This window comes from Zosterops lateralis, assembly GCF_965231275.1.
Source record: "Zosterops lateralis genome assembly, chromosome: 4".
Classification (NCBI taxonomy): Eukaryota; Metazoa; Chordata; class Aves; order Passeriformes; family Zosteropidae; genus Zosterops; species Zosterops lateralis.
In genome coordinates this window covers 60,831,053-60,852,655 of record NC_139765.1, presented here as the reverse complement: position 1 = coordinate 60,852,655, position 21,603 = coordinate 60,831,053, and the positions used below count along the sequence as shown (strand labels likewise).

The following is a 21,603-nucleotide window of genomic DNA, read 5'->3' as shown; positions in this document are numbered from 1 at the left end:
CTTGGTGCTCGAGATTCTGCTCCATCTCCCAGGCAAACACCCCCAGGAAGCTTGTCTGAATCTTTCCTGAGGAAGCACCTGCTGCTGCCCAGGTCTCTTTCAACCAACCACCAAAACAAGTAGTGGCAGCAGCTGCAGGACTGGAGTTCTCTCCAATAGGGGGGACTTCTGCCAACCTGGCAACTGTCCCAGATCAAAAGGAAGGAGGTGAGAACCATTCTGCCATTCAAACCAGCAACACTATCCAGGTCTGTCCACGGGCCATCCAGCATAGCACGGTGGGGGAGACTCCAGTTTCCTGCTCCTCCATGGTGTAGGAATGAGGCCCAAAGCCATGAGATGTGCCATGAAGTACATGGTGAAGGGATCACTGTGGGCACGAGAGGGATGAGCAGCTTTGGGCTGGATGACCTCACTGCTGCCATCAGGAGGGAGCAATACTGAGGTGTCACCTTGCAGAGATCCACAGCCTTTGCAATCCAGGCTCTCGGTATCCCTCATTTACATGTGGCATGGCTGCCCCCTCCCCATTCCTGACAGCAGTACAGGGAATTTGACTACAGTCACACCTCCACTTCTCCCAAAAGTATAAATCTGACATTTGAAATCCCCCCTGGAGAGGATGAGAACAGGACCCCACCCTGCAGACAAGTCAACAGGCTTGCTCCTCTCTCCCCCCCAAAGCAGGGACATCTCTTTGGTAACATCTGCCTTCTGACTGTGTCAGACCACAGCCAGGAACACCTGTATGTACTGCACTTACACTTGGTAGATCCAGTGCATTTATCACTAATACTTCAATGAATCTATGCCCTCTTGCTTCAACAAACTACACTAGCCATGAATCTGTGTGATGAAAGTTCTTCTGGAATGTGACCAGACTTACAAGTGCCTGATCTGTACTAATCAGTAATTAAGCCCTGCCACACCCAACCCCTCTGATCTCTGGGGACCAGCTGAAACACAAGGCAGTTGTTTTCTGCCGAATTTCTACACTCTTGATGCAACCAATGGCCATCTCCCTTCTTCTCAAGCCTAAGTATGTGCCTGACAGTCTCCATGGGACACTGCAAAAAGCACTTGAGAGACCCCTGAGGGTTTCCACACTGAGGAGAGTGATGGGGTCTCACCCTGCACTGGAGGCTAAATGGCCCCCACAAGCTCACTTCACCACCCGGGGTGGGGGCATCCAGGACACTCTCCTTGTGAGCCAAGTGGTTTGTCAGCGTGGTGCTTGTCCCTGGCTGTAACCTACTGCCCACAAAATGCCATCAGCTCACAGGTCAGAGTTTCTGCACATCCCTGTGGCTGGAGAAGTTCCAGGGCAGGAGAAGTAACCTGTGTCTGTCCAGCTGCCCCAGGGCCTGAACATCTCAATGCAATGGATTAAAAACCCCAGAGGCTCAGCAGAGCCTGTTTCTGCTGCCTCAGCCCTCAGCAGTAGGTCCTAGGCAGGGTGGAGTGCTTTAAAAAGCAGCTCTCCAGCTGCTGTCACAAAGTCCCCACAAGAGCAAGTGTACAAACAATCCATCACCACAAGCTGCAGGAGAGTCAGGTGTGGAACTCAAGGTGTGCTGCCCACAGTGAGCAGTGCCAGCAGAGGCCACGTTCTGGTTTATGTGTGAGCATTCACAGAACAAGCACATCCCATCAATACCCACAGGCACAGAAGGGCTCTGCTTTGAGCCCAACAGCTGCCCCATAAAACAGGCAGGACAGCAAATCTTGGAGCAGCATATTCCTTTCCGGGCTCACTCTCAGTCCTTTAAATCTTTGTGCAACCCTGAAATTTAGCTGCTGAAAATCCTACCTTTTGGAAGGTTTCCAAAAGAGTGTATTGGTGACTACTTACAAGAACAGGTAGTAAATTATGTAACAGGAATGCATGAACTCAAATACTGCCGAAAAGTTACAGAAAAGTGACTTGTTACTGACTGCAAGCAGAAAACTACTAAAAAAAACCCAAACATGCCCATGGTTTCTCCAGCTCCCAACATTCATTGCAAGGGCTGCTGTAATCATGTACCAAATAAGGCTTAGCTCTGAGGGAGGGTGGGTGTGTGTTCCCATCCCACTGTCTTCATCTTTGCACTCACATTTTGTCATTGCCAGCATCTTTCCTCCCTCAGATCTGATAAGGCAGATTGCACAATGAGGTTCCCGGTGCCACTGCGGAAGGAGAGATCTTGCTGTTCAAGTACTCCTCATTTTGTGAATGTCCATACTAAGGCCAGCACAATACTCAGCAGTTCTTCTGCTAAGGAACAAACTATTTTAGCAGTATGGCTGAAGATTTCCACAAGTTCTTTGAAGATTGTAAACGTGCTTAAGAAGATAGGATACAGTAAAAATTATCTGTGTGGGGGCTACTCAAACTAATGCTTCGGTTTTCAGTAAGGATCATAATGCTAACCATGGAAACAAAATAGAGTAAGTAAAGGACAATTAACATGACTCAGGTGGGAAAAAAGTCTAAGAAATAATTTTCCTTTGGGTCCTGTGTGGATGGAAATGAGAATCATCCATCCTAAAGTGTGAGAGTAGCACAGGAAATGGAGGTGTCTGCCAACACACATTTTCATCTAGTTCAAGATGTTTGTACCGTGTAGTTGGAGGAGAGCAAGGCTGTACCTATATTTAAGGGAGAAATTAAAAAAGCACAAGCCCCACCAGTCTGACACCATCTGTATTCAGGGCATTAGCATGAATTTTCAGAGAAGTGCTAAAAATGTAATACTGAGAACTTCCTCAGAGAAGCTCTTTATTTGGATTTTTATAGTGAAGCACACAGGAGATAATCCACAGAGGACAACGGAGTTGTCAGAGCTGTAAAACTCCTGTTGCCAAAGCAGAGGCAGCAATGATCCCTCTGAAAAATGGAATGTTAAGCCAGAAGGAAATTACTAAGAAAATTTCTGAAGGACCAGGAAGAAAAATGCTATTTAAAGCTTTCTCTGCTGACCGTAATACAAAAAACCACAGTGCTAGTCTATAAAACTTGTCAAAGACAAATTTAAGATGTCAAGATGTCAATTAAGTCAAGAGGAGGATGGATTATTTAACAGTAAGACATGGATGATGTGAAGGACTGGGGAAGCAGCAATGGGGTATAATCTGCTGCTCCACATCTATGACATGATCCCAAGAACTATGGCAAGCACTGGTGGTGCAGTGGGTGGAAGCCAGGAATGTGGAGAGAGTCCTCCCTCCCAGGAGGGTAAATGAGCAGCATCACAATCACTGCTTCTCATTGTTCAGCTTCTAAAGGGCAAAGCCAGCACCTGGCCAGCATCTTGCACAGGTTTAGCTCACAAGGAAACATGACTAGCAAATACCAGAAGAAAAATAGAAGGGACCATGATCTAGGAAAAACGAAAGGGTTTTACATTTTAATGCCAGAACATATTAATAATTTTTACTGTCAAAACAGCTTCCATGAAGACACTGAAGAAAAGGACTCCCTGGAGTTATTACTGGGCTCAATCAAGATGAGACCTTATAAAAATATGTGAACATTTGTGTTATAGAATAAGAAGTAACTTACGAATGCTTTTTCTCTTTTAAATGCATCCTCCTATTTGAATGTCTAAAACTGCTTCAGGCAACTACTGAGAAAGGACTTGATCCTGTAAACTCTTTTTGTGCCTGGGACTTCAGTAGCATAACTCAAATGTTTAAAGCATCTCTCTGAGGTCAAACTTGCTCATGGACAGGAGCAAAACTCAAATTGTGATTTCTTGATTTTCACCCAAGACTGATGTTTTCGAAACAGGAGCTCTTCTAAGCCTGCCCTTACACCACAGTAAGGAATTCTTCCAGACCTGTACCTTGAGGCTTCTGATCTCCAGTGCTCAAGCCACAAGCAGATGAGTACAATATGCAGTAGCTTGCTGGCCACCTCCGAAGCCTATGCCTCATACCCTGCCAGCCCACCACACACAGACCCCTGTTGGGATCACCAGAGGCTGGCAGTACTGGGAAGAGGGTGCCTGATGCAAAGAAAAGATGCTCAAGTAAGCAGGACACTTGCCACCTCCAGTTTTCTTCCACAAAACATTTCAGTTTCCCCAACTTGCAACAGCAAAGTAACTGGTATGGTGTGAAAATTAGCTTGGTTTGTTACTCCCTTGTCTTGCATTTGAGATTCTCTGGTTTAAGCAGAAACAGGTGGAATCCAATCTACTCGGTCTTCCACAGCAAACTTGCACTTGTATGTTGTGTGGTTGGTGAACCAAGCCTTTAATCCCACCCTGAGGATTTAAGAGGCACCCCCAGTGTCTCTGAGGAATGTCACTGACACTCGGGCCCTAGAGGACAAGAGTGACACTCTGCAGTTGAAGATGCTTATGGAAGCACCAGAGACTCTCCACATCACAGGAATTTTGCAAACTGTCCCCTCCTGTGCACTGCCAACACTGTAGTTACTGAGTAACTGCTAGGTCATTTTACAGTTCTATGACATCATTAGAAAATGCCAACCTGTCAGCTGTAAGGTGAAAAGCAAGAATGTGAGATACACTCCAGCAGCTGCAATCCCTGTCTGAGGTGCTGCAGGGTATCTCGTGCCCAGCCCTCTTACTGCTTTATACATTTGCAGACCTCTGGGCCTTGAGTCTGTACATCCAGTTACCAGGAGACTGCCTGAAGCCTGTTGATACAGCCCCTCTCTCTGCCCCCCCGGCAGCCAGCTCCTGAAGCTCACTGCCTGCTGTGCAGGGAAGCACTTGTTTTAAAGCCATCCTCTGCAAATTCCACTGGCTTTCCCCCAGCTCTTACATGCTGAGTGCTGGCAAACAGCAGCTCTGTGTTCACCTTATTCGCTGACTTCCTGATTATGTATACCTCACTCCATACTCAAAAGCCCAAGGCATTTCAGCCTCTCCCAGAGGGCAGCTGCTCCCTCCTAGATCACCACTGCTGCCCTCCTCTGCACTCACTGCCATTAACAGCCTCCCTAAGGACACAGAGGCACAGGGAGGGCCCTGCTGGAGCAGGAAATATCCACAGCACAGAACAGGCAGCCCTTGTGCCTGGGAGGGCGAATCCCTGATTGTGTCCTGCCTCACTACCCTGAGCTCCCAGGGGGAGCTCAGCCCCTGGACACCCTCTCCTCACTGCAGCACAGCCCAGCTCAGCCAGGGGCAGGGCAATCCCCACCTCTGGTCAGCAGGGAAGTGCCCTCCCCAGCTGTGGCTGCCAGCCCTGCGTGTTCCCCCAGCATGTCAAACAGGATGTTCCTGACATCCTGTATGTCCCTCCATACAGCACAGTGCTGTCTCATACACTGAGGGGATAAAAGACACTTGAGGCATCACACCTGCCTTGAAGAGCAGCTGGGCCAAGTTCCGTCACTTGGCACACACCCCTCTGCTCTGCCTGCTCCCTGGGTGTGACAGCAGCCACACTCAGCTCGGTGTCCACTGCCCAGGTATTCCCTTCCCAGCTCCATTATTCCTTACCAGTAGCACCTGCTGGATCACTAGGTAGGACCCAAAGCTGCTGACAGATGATTTTTCCCCACGTTACAAGCGACACATCCTTGAGTCCTCACACTCACATGAACATCAGACAACAGATTCACATAGACACCTGTTAACATCCACACTTTGCTGAGTACATCCCCAAATGAATTTTAAATCGAATACTGAAATGAACACCACATATTGTAGCTTCTCTCAGAAAGCCAAGTTTACACCGATGTTCTTCTTTAGTAAGAGCTCTCCATTAAAATGGATATATTTCTTCAGTACCCGTAAATGAACATATTCTCCTTTTGGATAGTATTATGCTTTAAATTAGTGTTGCATAAATACCGTTACCTTTTTTGGTGAAAAACTCCTTGGAATATTTCCCCAACATAGCGTATTTTCGAGGGATTTTTCCCAGCAGTTCAATGATCAATGCTATGTGGTCTGCATTGGAGAACATTGCCAGCAAAACAGAAACATACAACAGTTTAATCAGTACATTGCATGCACACACTAACACTGGCCCGGTACAGACAGAAATAGATTGATCCTGGTAAAAAACACAAGTGCACACTGCTTGCTCAGTGGCTACTTTGGAAAAATGCTTTCAGCAAAACTTCCTTCCTAAAACAATTTTGGAAGGTCAGATGCCACAAACAAGTTTTGCTATGTAATTTAAAATGTACCAATAGTTATTTTTCAGAACATTTTGGTAAAAAAAAAAAAAAACTGTCAGAGACTTTGAGAATTTTGCTTTTCAAAATGCAAATTTTTTTGTGTGTTTTCAGGAAATGCTCCTCGCTGGGACATGATTACAACCAGCAACAGCAATTCCACTTCTGTCTGCATCACGGCACCTTTCAAAAAGAAGAGGTACTACCTCTGCGATTGAAGAATTCCCGAGAATATTTTCCAGATAGAGCAAAGTGCCTTGGGATATTGCCTAGCAGCTCTATGATGTGTGCTATGTGGTCTATGAGGGAGAGAAAAAAAGGATACGGGAGTGGAAGGGGCAGGGAAAGGATGGGATAAAAAAGAAGAGGAAAGAAACTGGAATTAGTAAAAAATCAGAAATAGTTTCAAATCAACAATGTTTGCAGCAAATCCATGCAGAGGTTTCCAGGATCAGCAGAGCTCTGGCATCATTAGTAGCATTTAGGAACAATGAATGATGCCCACATTACCACTGCGAAGAGCATTTACAAGCAAACAAGCATGAAAATGGACAGGTATACAGATGGAAGCAGGAGTTAACTCTGATTTAAAAAAAAAAATTAGTAATTGCCTAATTCAAATAAAAATACACAATGTAAACATTATTCCAGTGTCATTCTTGTAAAGAGAATAATATAATAAAGTTCAAATTTGTCATTTCTTTTCTAAACTAAAACGTTGTTATTTTCAATCAGGTTTCCACACATATGCAATCTTACAAGAAGGGCAGTTTAATTCCTTCAGGCAGTTGTTAAGTAGATGAGTATCTGCAGAAGGGAGTTTTTGCCCACCCACTGCTAGTGGTGGAACTTAAAACTAAAAAGAAAAAAAATCATATTTATATTCTGGAGACAATGTGTATGAACAGTTTTACTCAAATACAAAACTTAAACCCCACTGTAAGCTCACTGGAAATTTAAGAGGAGTATGAAAATATGAAGAAACTCCTACAATACCTCAAAAGAGTCATACCTTCATCCCTGGAATAGTCTTCCCCAGAGTGTGGTTCAAACAAGTAATCTCCAGTCGCTAGCTCAAACGCCTACAACATAACAGACACAGTCATGGGTAATGGAGAAGTAACACTTCTGATCGTAAGATGTCAGCAAAACATCACAGCTACTTCAGAAGTGAGAAGGAATTCACATTCAAAGCTCGAAGCCTGTGACTGGATGTGAGACTGAGGAGAGGCCACTTGCCTGGGGACATCACTCCTGCCCTGCAGCAGCAGCGGGAACCAGGCTCTGGGGAGAGCCCCGTGTCCCCCTTTGCCCAGCCCCAGGCACTGCTGCCCTGCAGGAGGGGGAAAGGAAGGAAATCACAGAGGGCTGGAGCGCAGCCCCTCCCTGCAGTTGTGGCGCTGCTGCCAAGCCCAGAGCAGCACCAGGCTGCCGAGGGAGAGGCTCCCAAGAGCTCAGCTGTGCTGCACTGAGTCAGCGTTAAACACAGCTTTACACACCCCTGTGTACTCTGGTGATTGTGTCAGCTATTTCTAGACACGTCAGGTATTTCTAAATGTATAATGAGAGCTACACATGTAGGGTGTACACATGTACGTGAAGGGTATTTACCTGTCAGACTGCCTGTTGCAGGCTGAACTAAAAAAGTTTGCATCACAAATAAAATCCATTTATGACTGTAATTGATCACTTGAAATTAGCCAACAAAAAAATTCCATTTATTTCTATAACTGATCACTTGAATTAGCTTCTTTGATGACACTAAATCTGAAAAAGGGTTTTTTTAATATTTCAATGATGAGAGTAAACGATGAGATAGATACTGACAGGGGAACAGATCCCCTCAGGGCAGGAAATGCTTCCATGGAATGTTAACCCTGTGTTAGGTGAGGCCAAAACTGAGTTTCTCTTTACAGGTGTAATGAATATAAAAAGCTGCAAGGCACTGAAGCAACTATGAGAGCCCCTACTTGTGTCCAGACATGGATTCAGCTGGTCTGATTTGTTAAACTATTCTCTTTCAGCTCTGGCTTACCAATTGCCCAGGCAGCCACAGGAATCTAATTCTTTCCAGGTGGTTTAAACATCAAACTATTTTCCATGTCCAAGACATGGGAAAACATCTGATCCAGAAAAGCATTCCAAAAATGAGGCAGAGCTTCCTGGCACAATTCTAGGATGGGATTTCACTCCATTAGAACATTTACTACAAAATACTTGTCTCCTGAAAACAGACACTTTTCTGTTCCAATTTACAATGTGGAGTTGCTAAATCACCTGTAAATTTAGCCTATTTATGAGCATTTGGCTTCTTCAAGCTGTGAATTGCAGTGTAATCCAAGTGGGCTACAGCCAACATAACTCATTGCAATCACACATAGCAGCCAAGAACACTCCTTGTTGACATTTCTGCTGATCCTATGAACAGGCCTTTAACTTCTAAAGTTACTATCACTAATAAACAGTCATTCACTACTTTTCTTAATCCACTCTTAGCTCAAGATTGACAGTTTTCATTTTACAACTGAAAAAAAATCTGAAGGACTTCATAAAACACCAGGTTTCTAAAATGAAGTAAATGTTCAGAGCAGCCAGAAGTAATCACTGGGAGAGATCTCTAAATACAACATTGTTACTCTCCTGAGATGAGATGGAGGAGACCCAAGCGTCCTCTCTGTATCTCATGGCAATGTTATTTATTCATAGGAAAAGCTGGACCACCTTTCCCAGGAGAGCACATACCGATTCCTGAGGACACTGAGAAACTCACTGCTATTACACACAGATCCCTGGAGAAAATGGAAATGCAGATGAATTTAGCCACAGAGGTAGACTACACAAGAACATAGTTTCTGTCCCAAAAATGAAGTATTAATAGCTTGATATGTCTGCGTGGGACTAAAAAGATTAAACTAAAGAACTATGAAAACTGTTTATAGAGAAGCACGAGAGTTAAGCATACTGCTGTGACATTCTGAGATCAGTTTGTGTATTACAAGGGCTGAAAGCTCTCATAGATTTCAGATATGTAGACCACCCTCACACTGAACAAAAACTAATGCTTTTGAAAATTATGATGATGCTTCTCTTTTGCTTTTTGCAACTCTGACTCCACGCCCAGGATGGGCTGGAGCCGTAGCTTGTGACACATTTGATTTTCTGACTCTCCCTAAAGGACTCTAAGAACAAAAATACTTCTGACTCAGATGCACACAAGGACAGCACCAGAGGCAGGTGCTGTGATAAATACTTGTTATGATGGTTCTTAGCATCCATGGAAGACAATGTCTCACAGGTTCATCTCTGGCAACCTGGTAGTATGCTCCCAGCTATTTTCAGGACAGACTGGCTACACAGTGCAAGACAAATTAAATTAATTTGTCCTTGTATAAAAAATAATAAAACCCAGACCTAGGTTTTTATCATGAAGAATCAGCATTAGAGATACATTAATAAACACATAAATAGCTGTAAGAAGGCAAATCACATCTCTGAATTGTATCAGTCGGGGTTCTTCTGCTCTTTAAAACCATTGTCTAAAGGTGTGGTGCACTGGAAATCCTGTGCCATTACCCAGTGAGTGCCACTGGAAGAGCAGGTCTCTGCTGCCACTGAGAGCCACAGCTCTGGCAGGGGAACCGCTGCTGCTCTGGACTTCCTGGGCATTCTCAGTACTTACCCACAGTTTACACCCACCTGTAGGCACATAATGCCCCCCAATCCCCATAAGAGAGGTCACTGACACTGTGACACGAGGAGACTGAGATCTCGAGGGCAGCGCAGTGACCACAGGTCTGGCCTGCCCAGCTGTGACCAGTCTGGGGCCACCAGCTTGAGAGACACCCTGTGGAGAAAGGTCAGGGAGGACCTGGCCCCAGGCATCACTGGGGGCTGAGCAGAGGACGCAGGAGGGGAGGCTGGCAGGAGCTGGGAGAAGGGGAGAAAGGATTTAATTGCTGCACTTCACTGCCTGAAGGCAACAATGGAGAAGAATAAGATACACTCTACCCCATGAAAAGACAACATAGAGCAGACACAGGCAGCAAGATGGGAAATTCCAATCAAACATGAGGAAAAAAAAATTCTTTGGTGAGACTGCCTCAGTACTGGGACAGGCTGCTCAGAAAGGCTGTGGAAATGCCATTCTTTACAGGTACATCCTGAGGTATGTACCTGTATCACTCCCCAGCTGGACAAGGCTCTGAGTGACCTCATCTACCTTTGACAACCACCCCTGTTCAGGAAGGAGGCAGATACCAGAAATCACTTTAAACCTAAATTTCTCTATTATTTCTATGATGCTACAAATACAGACTAACCATATTTACTCACTTTCCTTTTTAAAGTAATAATTTCTAAAAACTACTTTCTTGACTCCAACTTTAAAATACCATAATTTTTTTTACTTAATGTTGACATTTACATCAAGAGAAGTCAGCATTTCATTTATTATATAGAGATAAAAAATTAGATGCAGCACACTCAACATATGGCACAGAAGCCCAAGGCAACCATCCATCCTTACTGACTGTTCTGGCAATTTCTACTTACCACTTTCCAAAGGTTCTCACAGAAAACCAGTCTAGACTGTTTTTCTCCATGTGCAGATGGTGAACCTTTGATATAAATGGTAACACTGCTGTTTTATAGCCTCTGAAGAGGCTCTATTTCTTTCCTGCCACACGATTGTGTGTGAACCTACCACAGCACAGAACTGGTGACATCACTATATAATGGACCCATATCTAACCACACAATTGGAAATGGCTGCATTTTCACTGTGTGACAGCTGTGGACTCAATCTGGTGATTGAAAAATGGATGCATGCCTAGGGAAAGCTGTCTGGGAGAGGACTGGAAGAACAATTCACTTGGACTGCAGCAGCCTCCCTGAATTGAAGCCCCAGCTGAAAAAGAACAACAAGCTATAGGCCAGAATTATTATTTTGACAGATGAGATGCAGCTCTTGCCCAGAGCTTCTGTGCCCCAGCAGAAATGAAGAGATGTGAATGAGAAGACTGTAACTGCTTTAAAAACAGGCTTGGTTTTAAGAACACTGTTCCACAGGTCAGTGAGAGCATGGAAAGAAGGTCAGAAAGCTTTTTAAAATACACACCCCAACTGACAGTTTGTTCTCCCATCTGCAAAGCCAGGCAATGGGAAGAGTATGAAAGACTTTTTGCATGGTTAGTGCGTGGTAAGGAAGGCCAAATATACAAAACAGAGACTTGCATGGGATGCTTGGAAAGGAAACAGGGTTCTTTTATTTGCTCTACTCTGATCTTGGAATCATGCACATACTGAGTAGTTGCTTTGGAAAGTCAGCTCCTCTGGGAAATCATTTTCTTTTGAGTGTTTCAGGTTGTCCACCCACCACCTTCAAAAAGGGTGTACAGCGAGTAATAACAGCATTCTGTACTGTATCTGCCTACTGAAAAATACATGCATAGCAACTTCAGCTTTTTCTCCCCTAAAAACCACATTTTTGATTTTCCATTTTTCCTCAAAATACTGTTTCTGTGCAGACTGATGCTTGTTATCACACCTTTAGTATGTGCCATTCACACATACTAACATGATGATACTCATGATCCCATGGAGACATGATCATTTTTTCCCTGCTTACAACACTGGAAGAGTTAAGGACAGTTATCTCTTCACTCCACATTATAGATTATCATACAAAAAAATAAACTGCAGGCACAAGCCTGCAATTTACCTACAAGCACTTACATGTAGGTTTAATTTTAACACAACTTACGATATCCTTTCATCATTCTCTTTGGGTAGATAAAATACCAAGTACAATTTTCACCTTCTCTGACTTCCTGCTGATCTATATCTGTCATCTGTTTGTTAGGTCTTATTACAAAGAGAAGATTGCAGGAATCACAGCTCTTCACAAAAGACACCTCAGAAAAGTGTTAAAAACTTAAAAAGCCTTGTTCACATCCTAGCCTGTGACACAGTCACCTCTTACCCGCAGCTCAAATCAAAAGTAATGAACAAAATTCAGATGATGAGATTCACCACTTCAGGTGCCTTTCCTGTCTCCAATCCAAGGAGACTTGGAACAAGGAAAAGCAGTGGAATCGTGGTGCTTGCAGTCATTTCCAGAACCAATACAAAGGGATGCTGTCTGCCAGTACTAACTCCCTTATCATGCCAGGATTTCTTGGCAGCAGCAGTGGAGTACTGTGTTCCATGTTTTCTGGGATTTAGGAAATGCTAAATCACTCAGTGTCTGTTCAGTTTTTGCTCTAAAGAAAGCAACACGCTCAATACTGTTCACGTGGAAACTCAAACCAATACAACTAAATCATCAAGAGTGTTCTCAATCCTGTCAAGGGTACTGCTGGCTCCAAATCTATTCCCTTTTCTGGGTGAAAATGAGAGATGCACCTCCCTGTTGGCAGAATTAAATTAGGGCTTAGTACAGAAAGGGAACATAATCTAAAATTTAGTAAATGTGTCTAGCTTTCCATGAGAGCAGCTGAGTATTCCACTTAAACAGGCCACAATGTTAAAAGAAAAATAAAAGCCCACTGTACGATTTCCTAACCAAACTTACGCATGTCCAGCAAATGACAGCAACAAGATCACCAAAGTCTAGAGAAAAAATGTAAATTACACTTTGTGGAATTCTTTGCCAAGCACTGAACAAGCAAACAACTCTGCTGTGGTCTGGAAAACCCCACTGACATCTAACCTCCTCCACAGCACTGCACGCATGCACTGATTATAAGCCACCAAAGAGATGCATCATCCTCTTTCTTCCCTTCCTTTATTTGTTTTTTTCTTAGAGACTCTGCAACTCAGATCACCTGAGCAGAGAACTGGTACTGGTCTGAGGATATTCACATTCATCCTTCACACCTGATTCAAAGAAGTTTCTGGCAGAAGAACTGGGCAATGCTGAACTATCTAAAATTAGAAGGTTCAGCTCACAGGCTGTTGGCTTGCAATGCTCCTTACTCACTGGCGTAACACCAAAGAAACAGCACTGCAAGACTACTAGCACTGAGTTACTTTGCCCACTTTTGCTGTTTAGGTAGAGCCCTTATATGGCTCTGATTACATACACTCCCAGCACAAGTAATTCTGATCAGAAACTGGCTACTCTCATATTAAAGTCAATACAAATACATCAAGACTGTTCTTTCCTGGAAGATGAATCAAAACCATTGAGCTCTTGCCTAGACAAAGCCATCCTAAACTAACTGAGCCCAGGTAAGGAATGCTCTCCATTCAGACACAATGTACCATGTCCCAGAAAATCCATAAGGGGATATTCTGGAAGTTGCTGTGCACACAGGAACACAGATGCTTTGCATGCTCAGGGCCTGTTTATCAGAGGCCTTGCTTAAAAAACTCATCTTCATCCTTATTATTTAAGACTATGTAAAATGGACAGGCAAATGGTATGATGGAAAAAGACATCCTATTACTGCTGCTGAGATAAAACACAACCTTCTGTGCTTAACAACACACTTTATGCCATAAATACAAACCAATACAATAACAGGTAGCTGGGCTACTCATGGTGAGTGCTACCCTCAGTGAGCAAGATTATTTCATTAGCGAGCAACAGGCAATGAAAACCTCAGGCTCAAATGGAGATCTATAAAGCACAAGACCAAGTTAAGACCCCAGGTGAATCCTGGTACCAAGCATTCCAAGTTATCCTTCATATAATCCAGCACACATAAAAAGATTGGTGTGTTTTATGTATACATAAATCTCTGACACAGAAATCCTACAGAAACTAAGTTCCAAGAAAGGCCTTTTTTGTTGCAATTTTTAAAATGGAGATGCAAGCTAGAATATCTGACACAGCAGTGGATACAAAGCACATGGAGAAAATCTTCTATTTTGCAAGCTAAGCAGAGTTCATCTATGCTTGGTGCTGTCACATTAGGTGAAGTATGGATGGATGGAAACATGCCAAGGAAAAAGTAATGGAAATACTGTTGGACCACTCATTTTGCACACTACTGCTTCCAAAAATGCCCTTAATGACTCAGGACTTCTACAAGCAAAGTCACCTCTGCTCTCCTTTGGCAGTCCTGGACCACAAGGCTAACAGGGTATCTGAGTTGTATTTTGGCTGAAAATAAACATCACTTGCTCCAGCAGACAATCCCTTTGAAAACACAGTAAACATGGATCAGAGTGAATTAAATATGGAACAACAAAAAGATAACCTAGAAGGGCATTTTCTGAACCCAATCTAGGTATAATAAGGAAACCAAACTTGAGAAAGCAAGTGGGGCTGTAGAGGCAGTAAAATATTTTCTTGACTGCCTTAGGGATTGGAGAAGTTCCCATCATTTCCAAAGACAGCCTAAATAAGTTATTTGTGAGTTTGCAGTACCACATCAGGAATGCTTTCCTGGCCATTAATCTGTTACAAGTCCTCTGCAGGAAGAGGTATTAAGGTCTTCAAGGCAATCCCTACCTCAGAGCTGTTTTCCATCTAATCCTGGATCAGCATCCCCATTGCTCTGACCGATTTCCTCAGCCACACAGCAGTGCAAACAGATTCTGGTGGTTTGCAAATGATGAATTTTTTCTATGAGCTTGAGAGGCTGATCTCTGTTTTTTACACAACTATACCATGATGACAACTGAATTCAACAACAGTATGTCACTGTTGTAATGTTTTAAAATTTCTACTGCATTTCTTAAGGACAAAAACCTAAGAACTGTGACAGAAGACAGTAAAGCATCTGAGGCAGAAGTGCTGTAATTCTGTCTGAGAGCTTACATAACAAGAAGAAACATATTTTTCTCATTAAAATACGGAAATTTCATACATAATTGTGAATCTGAGTTAAGATACCTCCAGTGGCAGTGACGCTTTAGGCTTTCTTCTTTCCCTGAGTCTGAAGAAAGCAGTAACACTTATATAATACGAAGGAGAAGTTGTAATAGGCTGGGCAGCCCCAAGTATTGCAAGAATATCATATTCTTAGGTGTGATATTGCTATTTAGTACCCCCCTATCTTTAAACACAATTCTAGATAGACTTCAGCCTGCCTTATATGCCTTTAGCTACAAGACTAAAGGACTATATAAGACTATAAAATTAGCAGCAATAGATATAACTTAAAGATGAATGGAGAGTGTCCAATTAAAAAAAAGGTTATCAAGTTCAGCTGAGGTTTACAGCATACTAGGTAACAGAACAAAGTCTCTATAATGATTTTGTAGTCAGTTAAGAGAAGAATAATTAAAAGAATTAAAGAACAAACTGTGGAATATTTTATATGCTTCGTTTTCAATGTAATAGAAAAATTCTCCATTTTGTCCCCCCTAGAAGAGTGAATTTGGAAACAGATGGGTTTTCAGTCCACTAAAGGCAAAGCTAGTATTAAACTCCAGAGAAAGCACACTTCAATTTCACTTATGGGTTAGTTACTTCCAACACATGGCCTGCTGAACTTACAATATCTGTAGGATTTTATGTTCCTTTCAATCCTCCTCCTCTCCCTCTGAGCTACGTAATTCTTCTCATCACCCACGCCTGCAAACTGTGTCTAGTATTTGAGTCTTCTCCTCCTCCTCACACACTTACTCTTATCAGACATGTATTCGTAAAATATAAAGATTTGATCAAGTTTTCACTTTTAAAATAGGCAAAGGTATTCCTAAATTTGGTTTTTGGAAATACATACTATCGTTAATGAGAAGATGCATGCAGCTTGTTCATCCTCATAGAGACAAAAGAGCGTTTCAGAAAGCGGCATGATTAAGTTTTTACTTTTTCTGTTCTCTGAAGACTCTTAAAAAGCTGTAGTTTTGATTCTGTGTTAAAACTAATTCTACAGAATGTTGCCACATATTTTACATCAATAAACTGGACTCGTTCTCTAGGAAGTTCAGAACCAAGCCTAATTCAATCTATGTTTTCACTGCACTTGGCACCAATTTAAAGTATTTCATTGTTTTGCTAATCTACACAAGCAAAAGGAATGTAATTACAGCTAACAGTAGCACAGACTGTAAGACTAGAATGAAACAAGCAGTTGTACTTTTTCAGTTACATTTTTGTCATTCAAAACAGACATATTTTCTCTCTAAAGTTGCATGTTTCTGACTACAAGTTTAAAATGCATCACATGAAAATTAGATGTGCTCTCTAAAATATTTCCTTTTGATTAAAGCTTGAGAAATTGAAAGAAAGGGAAGAAATCATCAGCAGTTATCTGATACAGCATCATTTACGAAAATGTATTTATGTCAAAACATCAAAACCATCCCCCATCAGGTTTCCTCACTTAATAAACAACTGCTTTTAGGAGCTCTACCCTTGTAAAGTACACATTGCGTTGTTCTTACCATACATGCTGTACTCCAGATATCAGCAGGTGTACTGTAACCTGCTCCTATTAAAACCTCTATGGATCTGTACTGTCTTGTCTGGATGTCTTCTGTGAAGTGTTTATGCTAAAACAGAAAGAACCACATTAATGGAAAAAAAAAAAAAAAAAAAAGACTATAAAAAACCTGTTCTAAATAGTGAACAGTTAAAATGATGTAGTCACACTTACCACCCAGCAGGCATTCCCCAGGTCAGCAATTTTAACTCTAATTTTATCTGCATTTCTTGGGTCCAGTGGATTCACCAGTAAGTCAGCAGCACGAGTTTTTGCTAACACAAGCAAAATGTAGAACAGTTAGGATGTTAAACCCATTATTATCTTTAAGCAGTTTTGCCTTGAAACTTCATTCAGCATTGTCATACACTGAAGACATCAAAATAATTTGCTGAATGTTACAAGAAATTAAAGCAATATAAATAGGATTTCTTATCCTGATTTCTAAATATCCTTATTCATTTCAAGGGCAAATTTTTTCCATTTTTTAGCTGCCAAATGGCTATTACTATAATATCCAGAAGAACTTCTAAGTAAAACCAGTGTATATATTTCCCAGAACAGATTCAGACAGAAAATGTTAAAACTCAGACTCCAAGAACTCACCCACTACACACATGAAAGATATGGTCTTGGAACAGTTTGGCTGAGAAAGTAAATCCTGCACTTCCATGCCTGGCTACAGTAAATAAAATCTGGTTGGATTTTGTTTGTTCCTTTGTTTTTGTTTTGTTTTGTAAGCCCATCCCAAGGGGTAAAAGACTCACTGAAATCTGGCTAATTTGAGAGCCTAGGGGCTGTCATACTTTTCACAAATAATTCAGCATTCAAAGTTCTCTGAAGGTTCTGTTTGCATCAATTATGATCCAGACTAAAAAGGCAGAACTTTAATCTGAATTATCTTGCAATCTTTAGAGGGTCTTGGAACACTGAAACCTTAACACAGACCGGTGGAGGTTTTGACATTCCACCTGCTATGTCCCAAACTGCCTTGGAAAAGAAAGCAGATGACTTGAAGGCAGAAGACAGAACCAGGTATCACAAATCACAGGTAAGCACAGAGGACTGGCCTCTGTTTCCTTGTCCCAGAGCTACAAGGTGTAAATTGGAAATTGAAGGTAAGATAAGAAAAAGGTTCGAGATCCAAAAAAGCACTTGTGACCACAATGATCTGATAAACTAGTGAAAGACTTGGAAGAGGAAAAATACACCAGACATGGGACAAGGACAAAAAACACTGGATGTCTAATGGTGAATTAGGAGTGACTGAGCTCAGATCTTCAACAGCTGCCACAGGAAGCCTGAACGGGTCATCAGAGCACTGAGTATTAGCCAGCTAGAAAAGAAAGTGGCAGGGTCCACTGGAGGAGAGGGGGAATGAAAATATAGCAGTAAATAGTAAAAGCAGAGGGGGCAGTGACCTCAACAAACAGATGTCCAAAAAAAGCACTTGGAATGGAATCCAAGACTCAAGTTTATAAAAAAACACAACATAAGGACAGAAGTAAAACACTCAAAAGATAGGAACTGGTAAGACTAGTAAGCTTAATATTAAAGTCTTCCCTTAAAAACATGCTGCATAGTACAGTGTAATTTTTTTAACACAATCACATGCATTACTGAAGAAATAACAGGACCTTTCTCAGTTCAGTAGTCTTTGCAAAAAAAAAAAAAAAAAAAAAAAAAAAAAAAAAAAAAAAAAGAAAAAAGGACAACACCAGATAAATCCTTCCCACACGTCTTGTTGAAAGACTACAGTAAATAAAGTGGAATGAAGAGGGGAGAAAAGCCTCATGACTAAGACATCTGAATATGGCATTAGGCAACAGCTTTCTTCAACCTTTTCCTAAGAGAGGGACCTGAGCAGGTAATGGGAAGTGCCTATACTTTTGTGTTTTTCTAAAAACTTATGATGTTTAAGTCCTGTCTCTTCTGAAAGATGAATTCCTGGATTCTGTATTTGACAAACATAGGTCATTTACAACTGAAAGTGAAGTCAGACCAAATGTATTTTCTAGAAAGTGCTCACAAAAAAGCATCCAAATAAGCTTAACCTGTGCACAAAATTAGTGAAGACTTCTGTGTCCTAGTTCCATAAAAATTAAGAAATATCACCTTAATTCTCACAGTCTCAGCATGACAATGTACTTAGCAAACATTCAAACACTGCAAAGAGGAGGAGGAGAGTCGTGAGGAAATTACAGATCTATCTTCAGGGCATTGGTTATGCAGTGAATACTTGAAAAAGATAAAAACTGCTCATCCACTCAACACAAATTGGTTTGTGCACCAAATAAAGCAAGTACCCTCCCAAAAAAAGGGTGAAACCATGTCACTTAACAATGCATAGCAATGCCTAAAGAAAGAGGAACAAATAAAAGTCTACTTCAGTACACAGAAATGACAATAAAGATATAGTGAAAAATTATGTAGCACAATTTAAAAATACTAAATAGCCTCCAATTCCTGTATGCTGCTTCTTTCTAAATACCTTAATCTGTTTTATTACTGTTATACTCAATATGATGCCATTAATACCTGTTACATTCAACTTTTCCTCTTTCTTCAAAAAAGTCAACTATCCCTGAATTTACTATCTGTCTTCTCTCTTTGCAAGAAAGGTGTGTGAACTGATGGGGTAACATCAAGGAGGAATAAAGTAGGTTTGTTTCTCCAGCTATGGAGAAAAGCTGTTTCCACGAGGACAAAAGTGGCTTTAATCTCTGAAGACATGAGGATTTTACACACTACCCCAGGAAACAGCAGTGGAGTTATTTTGCCTATATAGAGCTGGCAGAACAAAGGAAGAAACTACCAGGCATCCAGGAACTTCCTCTATATTGTTTCAGGGACTTTGGAGTACAAGGAGATGGACTAGAAGATTTACTTGGCTGGATCTTCCAGCAATGCAGCTCTACTGAGCTGTATTTTATTTCCTATTTCTTACCCTACCTGTCAGACCCTGTAAAAAACTGTGTGAATTGCTCTTCTAAAGTCTTAAACCAAGAAATACACTTGACTGTATTTTTCAGTGCAGCTCTATTTAAATTTAGTAACTTCATCTGTGACAATGTTGATGGCAGGCTTGGTGATCTTCTCCCTAAGCTCCCATTTTCTTCTATCCGCTTACAGATTTAGTCTCAGTATTTTCTTTATTAAAGTTGAAACCCATATATTTATAATTTAACCACTGGCACTGTAAGTAAGACCTATGTGTAATATGCTGAAGCTATTTAATTCAATGGCAAAAATCCAGCTCTTTGCAATGACACCAAGATTTCACCTTCCATGTCTTCAAATAGATTTAGAGGCAAACAGGATTTACAGGGAAAAGTTCTGGATTGATGGCCAGAATTTAAATGTCCAAAACCATGCTGAATATAGAAAACCCATACTGAGTTCAGGGTTGGCAACATGCCCTGTTGAGTATTAATAAAAGGTTAAGACAGGAACTGTTTGACACAGAAAGAACAATTAATGAATGAAAACACAGCACATTACAGCATTTTTTAATATGACTGAGAAACGATGTGATAAGAAGTAACAGAAGCTGCAGCCAGACAATTTCAAACTCGCTACAATTCTTCTAAAATAATTCAGAGTACCAAGCAGTGGAACACACTTCAATCACACCAGATTATAATTTTATTTGTCCATTTAAGAACAGGTATTTTTCTCTTTGAGAAATATATTTTAAGCAAACAATAAAGGTTACTGGGCTTAAAAGATGGTATATTATTGACTTGTTATAAAGGGATGTCAGGTTACATGATCTCATGCTCATCTGCTACCTTTAAACTACAGGAATGATGTTTATTTGCAACTATAGATTTCCTTTTTTCTTTCACCTGTAGACTGACTTGTCAGTGCAAATATTTATTTTATGATAATTTATTTATCTCATACCCCTTTAAAGCAAGTTCTAGAGTGGAAAATAACCCATGAATCACAGTTCTGCAAGAAAAATCACCCAATTTACTTAAACTATCTTTTCTTAAGCTAATCACTACCTTTGTATTCCATTTACCTCCCTTTTTCATTTACTACAATACACACCCATGCTACTAGACCATGCTGAAAGTCATTTAGAAGAGCACTTACTTTTTGGCAAATCCCCAGTGCTGGAAGCGGAAACCGTTCTGCTCCTGTCATGAGATGGGCTGCTCTCCTCTCTTTCAGTTACAGTTGATCCTTCAGAAACAGCAGAACCACAAGCTACAGACTCCAGAGCCCCAGAGAACACTGATGCTGAAAATTCAGAGAACTGGGACTCTGGAATTTTATGACGTCCATTTGGCAATTCACCATTAAACTGTTCATAGGAGCTGCTATAAGAGTAATCACTTTTTGCATTTGGATCATCAAGATTATACTCCTCTGGATTTGGACATTCTTCCTCTTCCTCATCTTCATCTTCAATCTGCTGTTCCAATAGGAATGGGCCGTTCACAATATGGCCATTTGTTTTGGGGGATTCTATCCACTTAGGGTCTGTAGAGTCAGTGTTGACAAGTTCCTGCTCAACATCATCATCTTTTTCAGTGTTTTCCTTCTCTGTGTCTTCTTTTTCATCCTGATCTTCTGCTTCACCTGAAAAATTTCAGCAAGCAACACATTATATCATACATCAATAAACCAGACTAAAACTAGGCATTCATCATTTTTACCTCTTCACTAACTACCTGACTTCTGACATATCACACAAGGAAACACTGACTACCACTAAAATATGCAAACCTTAAAATCTAAATTAAAGGCAAAAGAAAGGACTAGGAAGGCTGTTGGAAAAATAAACAATGGGAAGTGGTTCAGGAGGGCACAATCCAGAAGAAAATAATGTTATGAAGGTAAGATGAATGAGGCCTTGAAAGCAAGCCTTTATAGATCTAGAATTCCATCTGTGCCAACAGGGAGTCATCATAGAAGTAGGAAAATTCTCTGTAAGAGCAGAACAAAAACAAACCAAACTGAACTACAATCTCAGTAGTTACATCTTTATCAGGAGTGAGGAGCTGACAAGAAAATCAGGGAAGCCAGAATGGAGCTGCACCATAATGATTATGGTCCAAGTCACCACGACTG

General features: G+C 41.4%; 1 protein-coding gene across 4 annotated transcripts in view; it reads right to left on the bottom strand.

The window, feature by feature from the left end:
* SRPK2 (SRSF protein kinase 2) overlaps positions 1-21,603 on the bottom strand; it is an 87,001-nt gene that overhangs the window by 2,146 nt on the left and 63,252 nt on the right. For 2 of the 4 annotated variants that reach the window (XM_083858922.1, XM_083858921.1), the window contains exons 10-14: positions 20,623-21,111; positions 16,696-16,796; positions 16,484-16,591; positions 7,155-7,224; positions 5,820-5,912 (exon numbers count right to left, since the gene is read on the bottom strand). In XM_083858922.1, coding sequence (XP_083715048.1) covers positions 5,820-5,912; positions 7,155-7,224; positions 16,484-16,591; positions 16,696-16,796; positions 20,623-21,111 — 861 coding nt within the window. Of the gene's footprint in view, positions 1-5,819; positions 5,913-6,348; positions 6,442-7,154; positions 7,225-16,483; positions 16,592-16,695; positions 16,797-20,622; positions 21,112-21,603 lie in introns of all 4 variants that reach the window. The other 2 variants (XM_083858924.1, XM_083858923.1) reach the window with 2 other exon arrangements.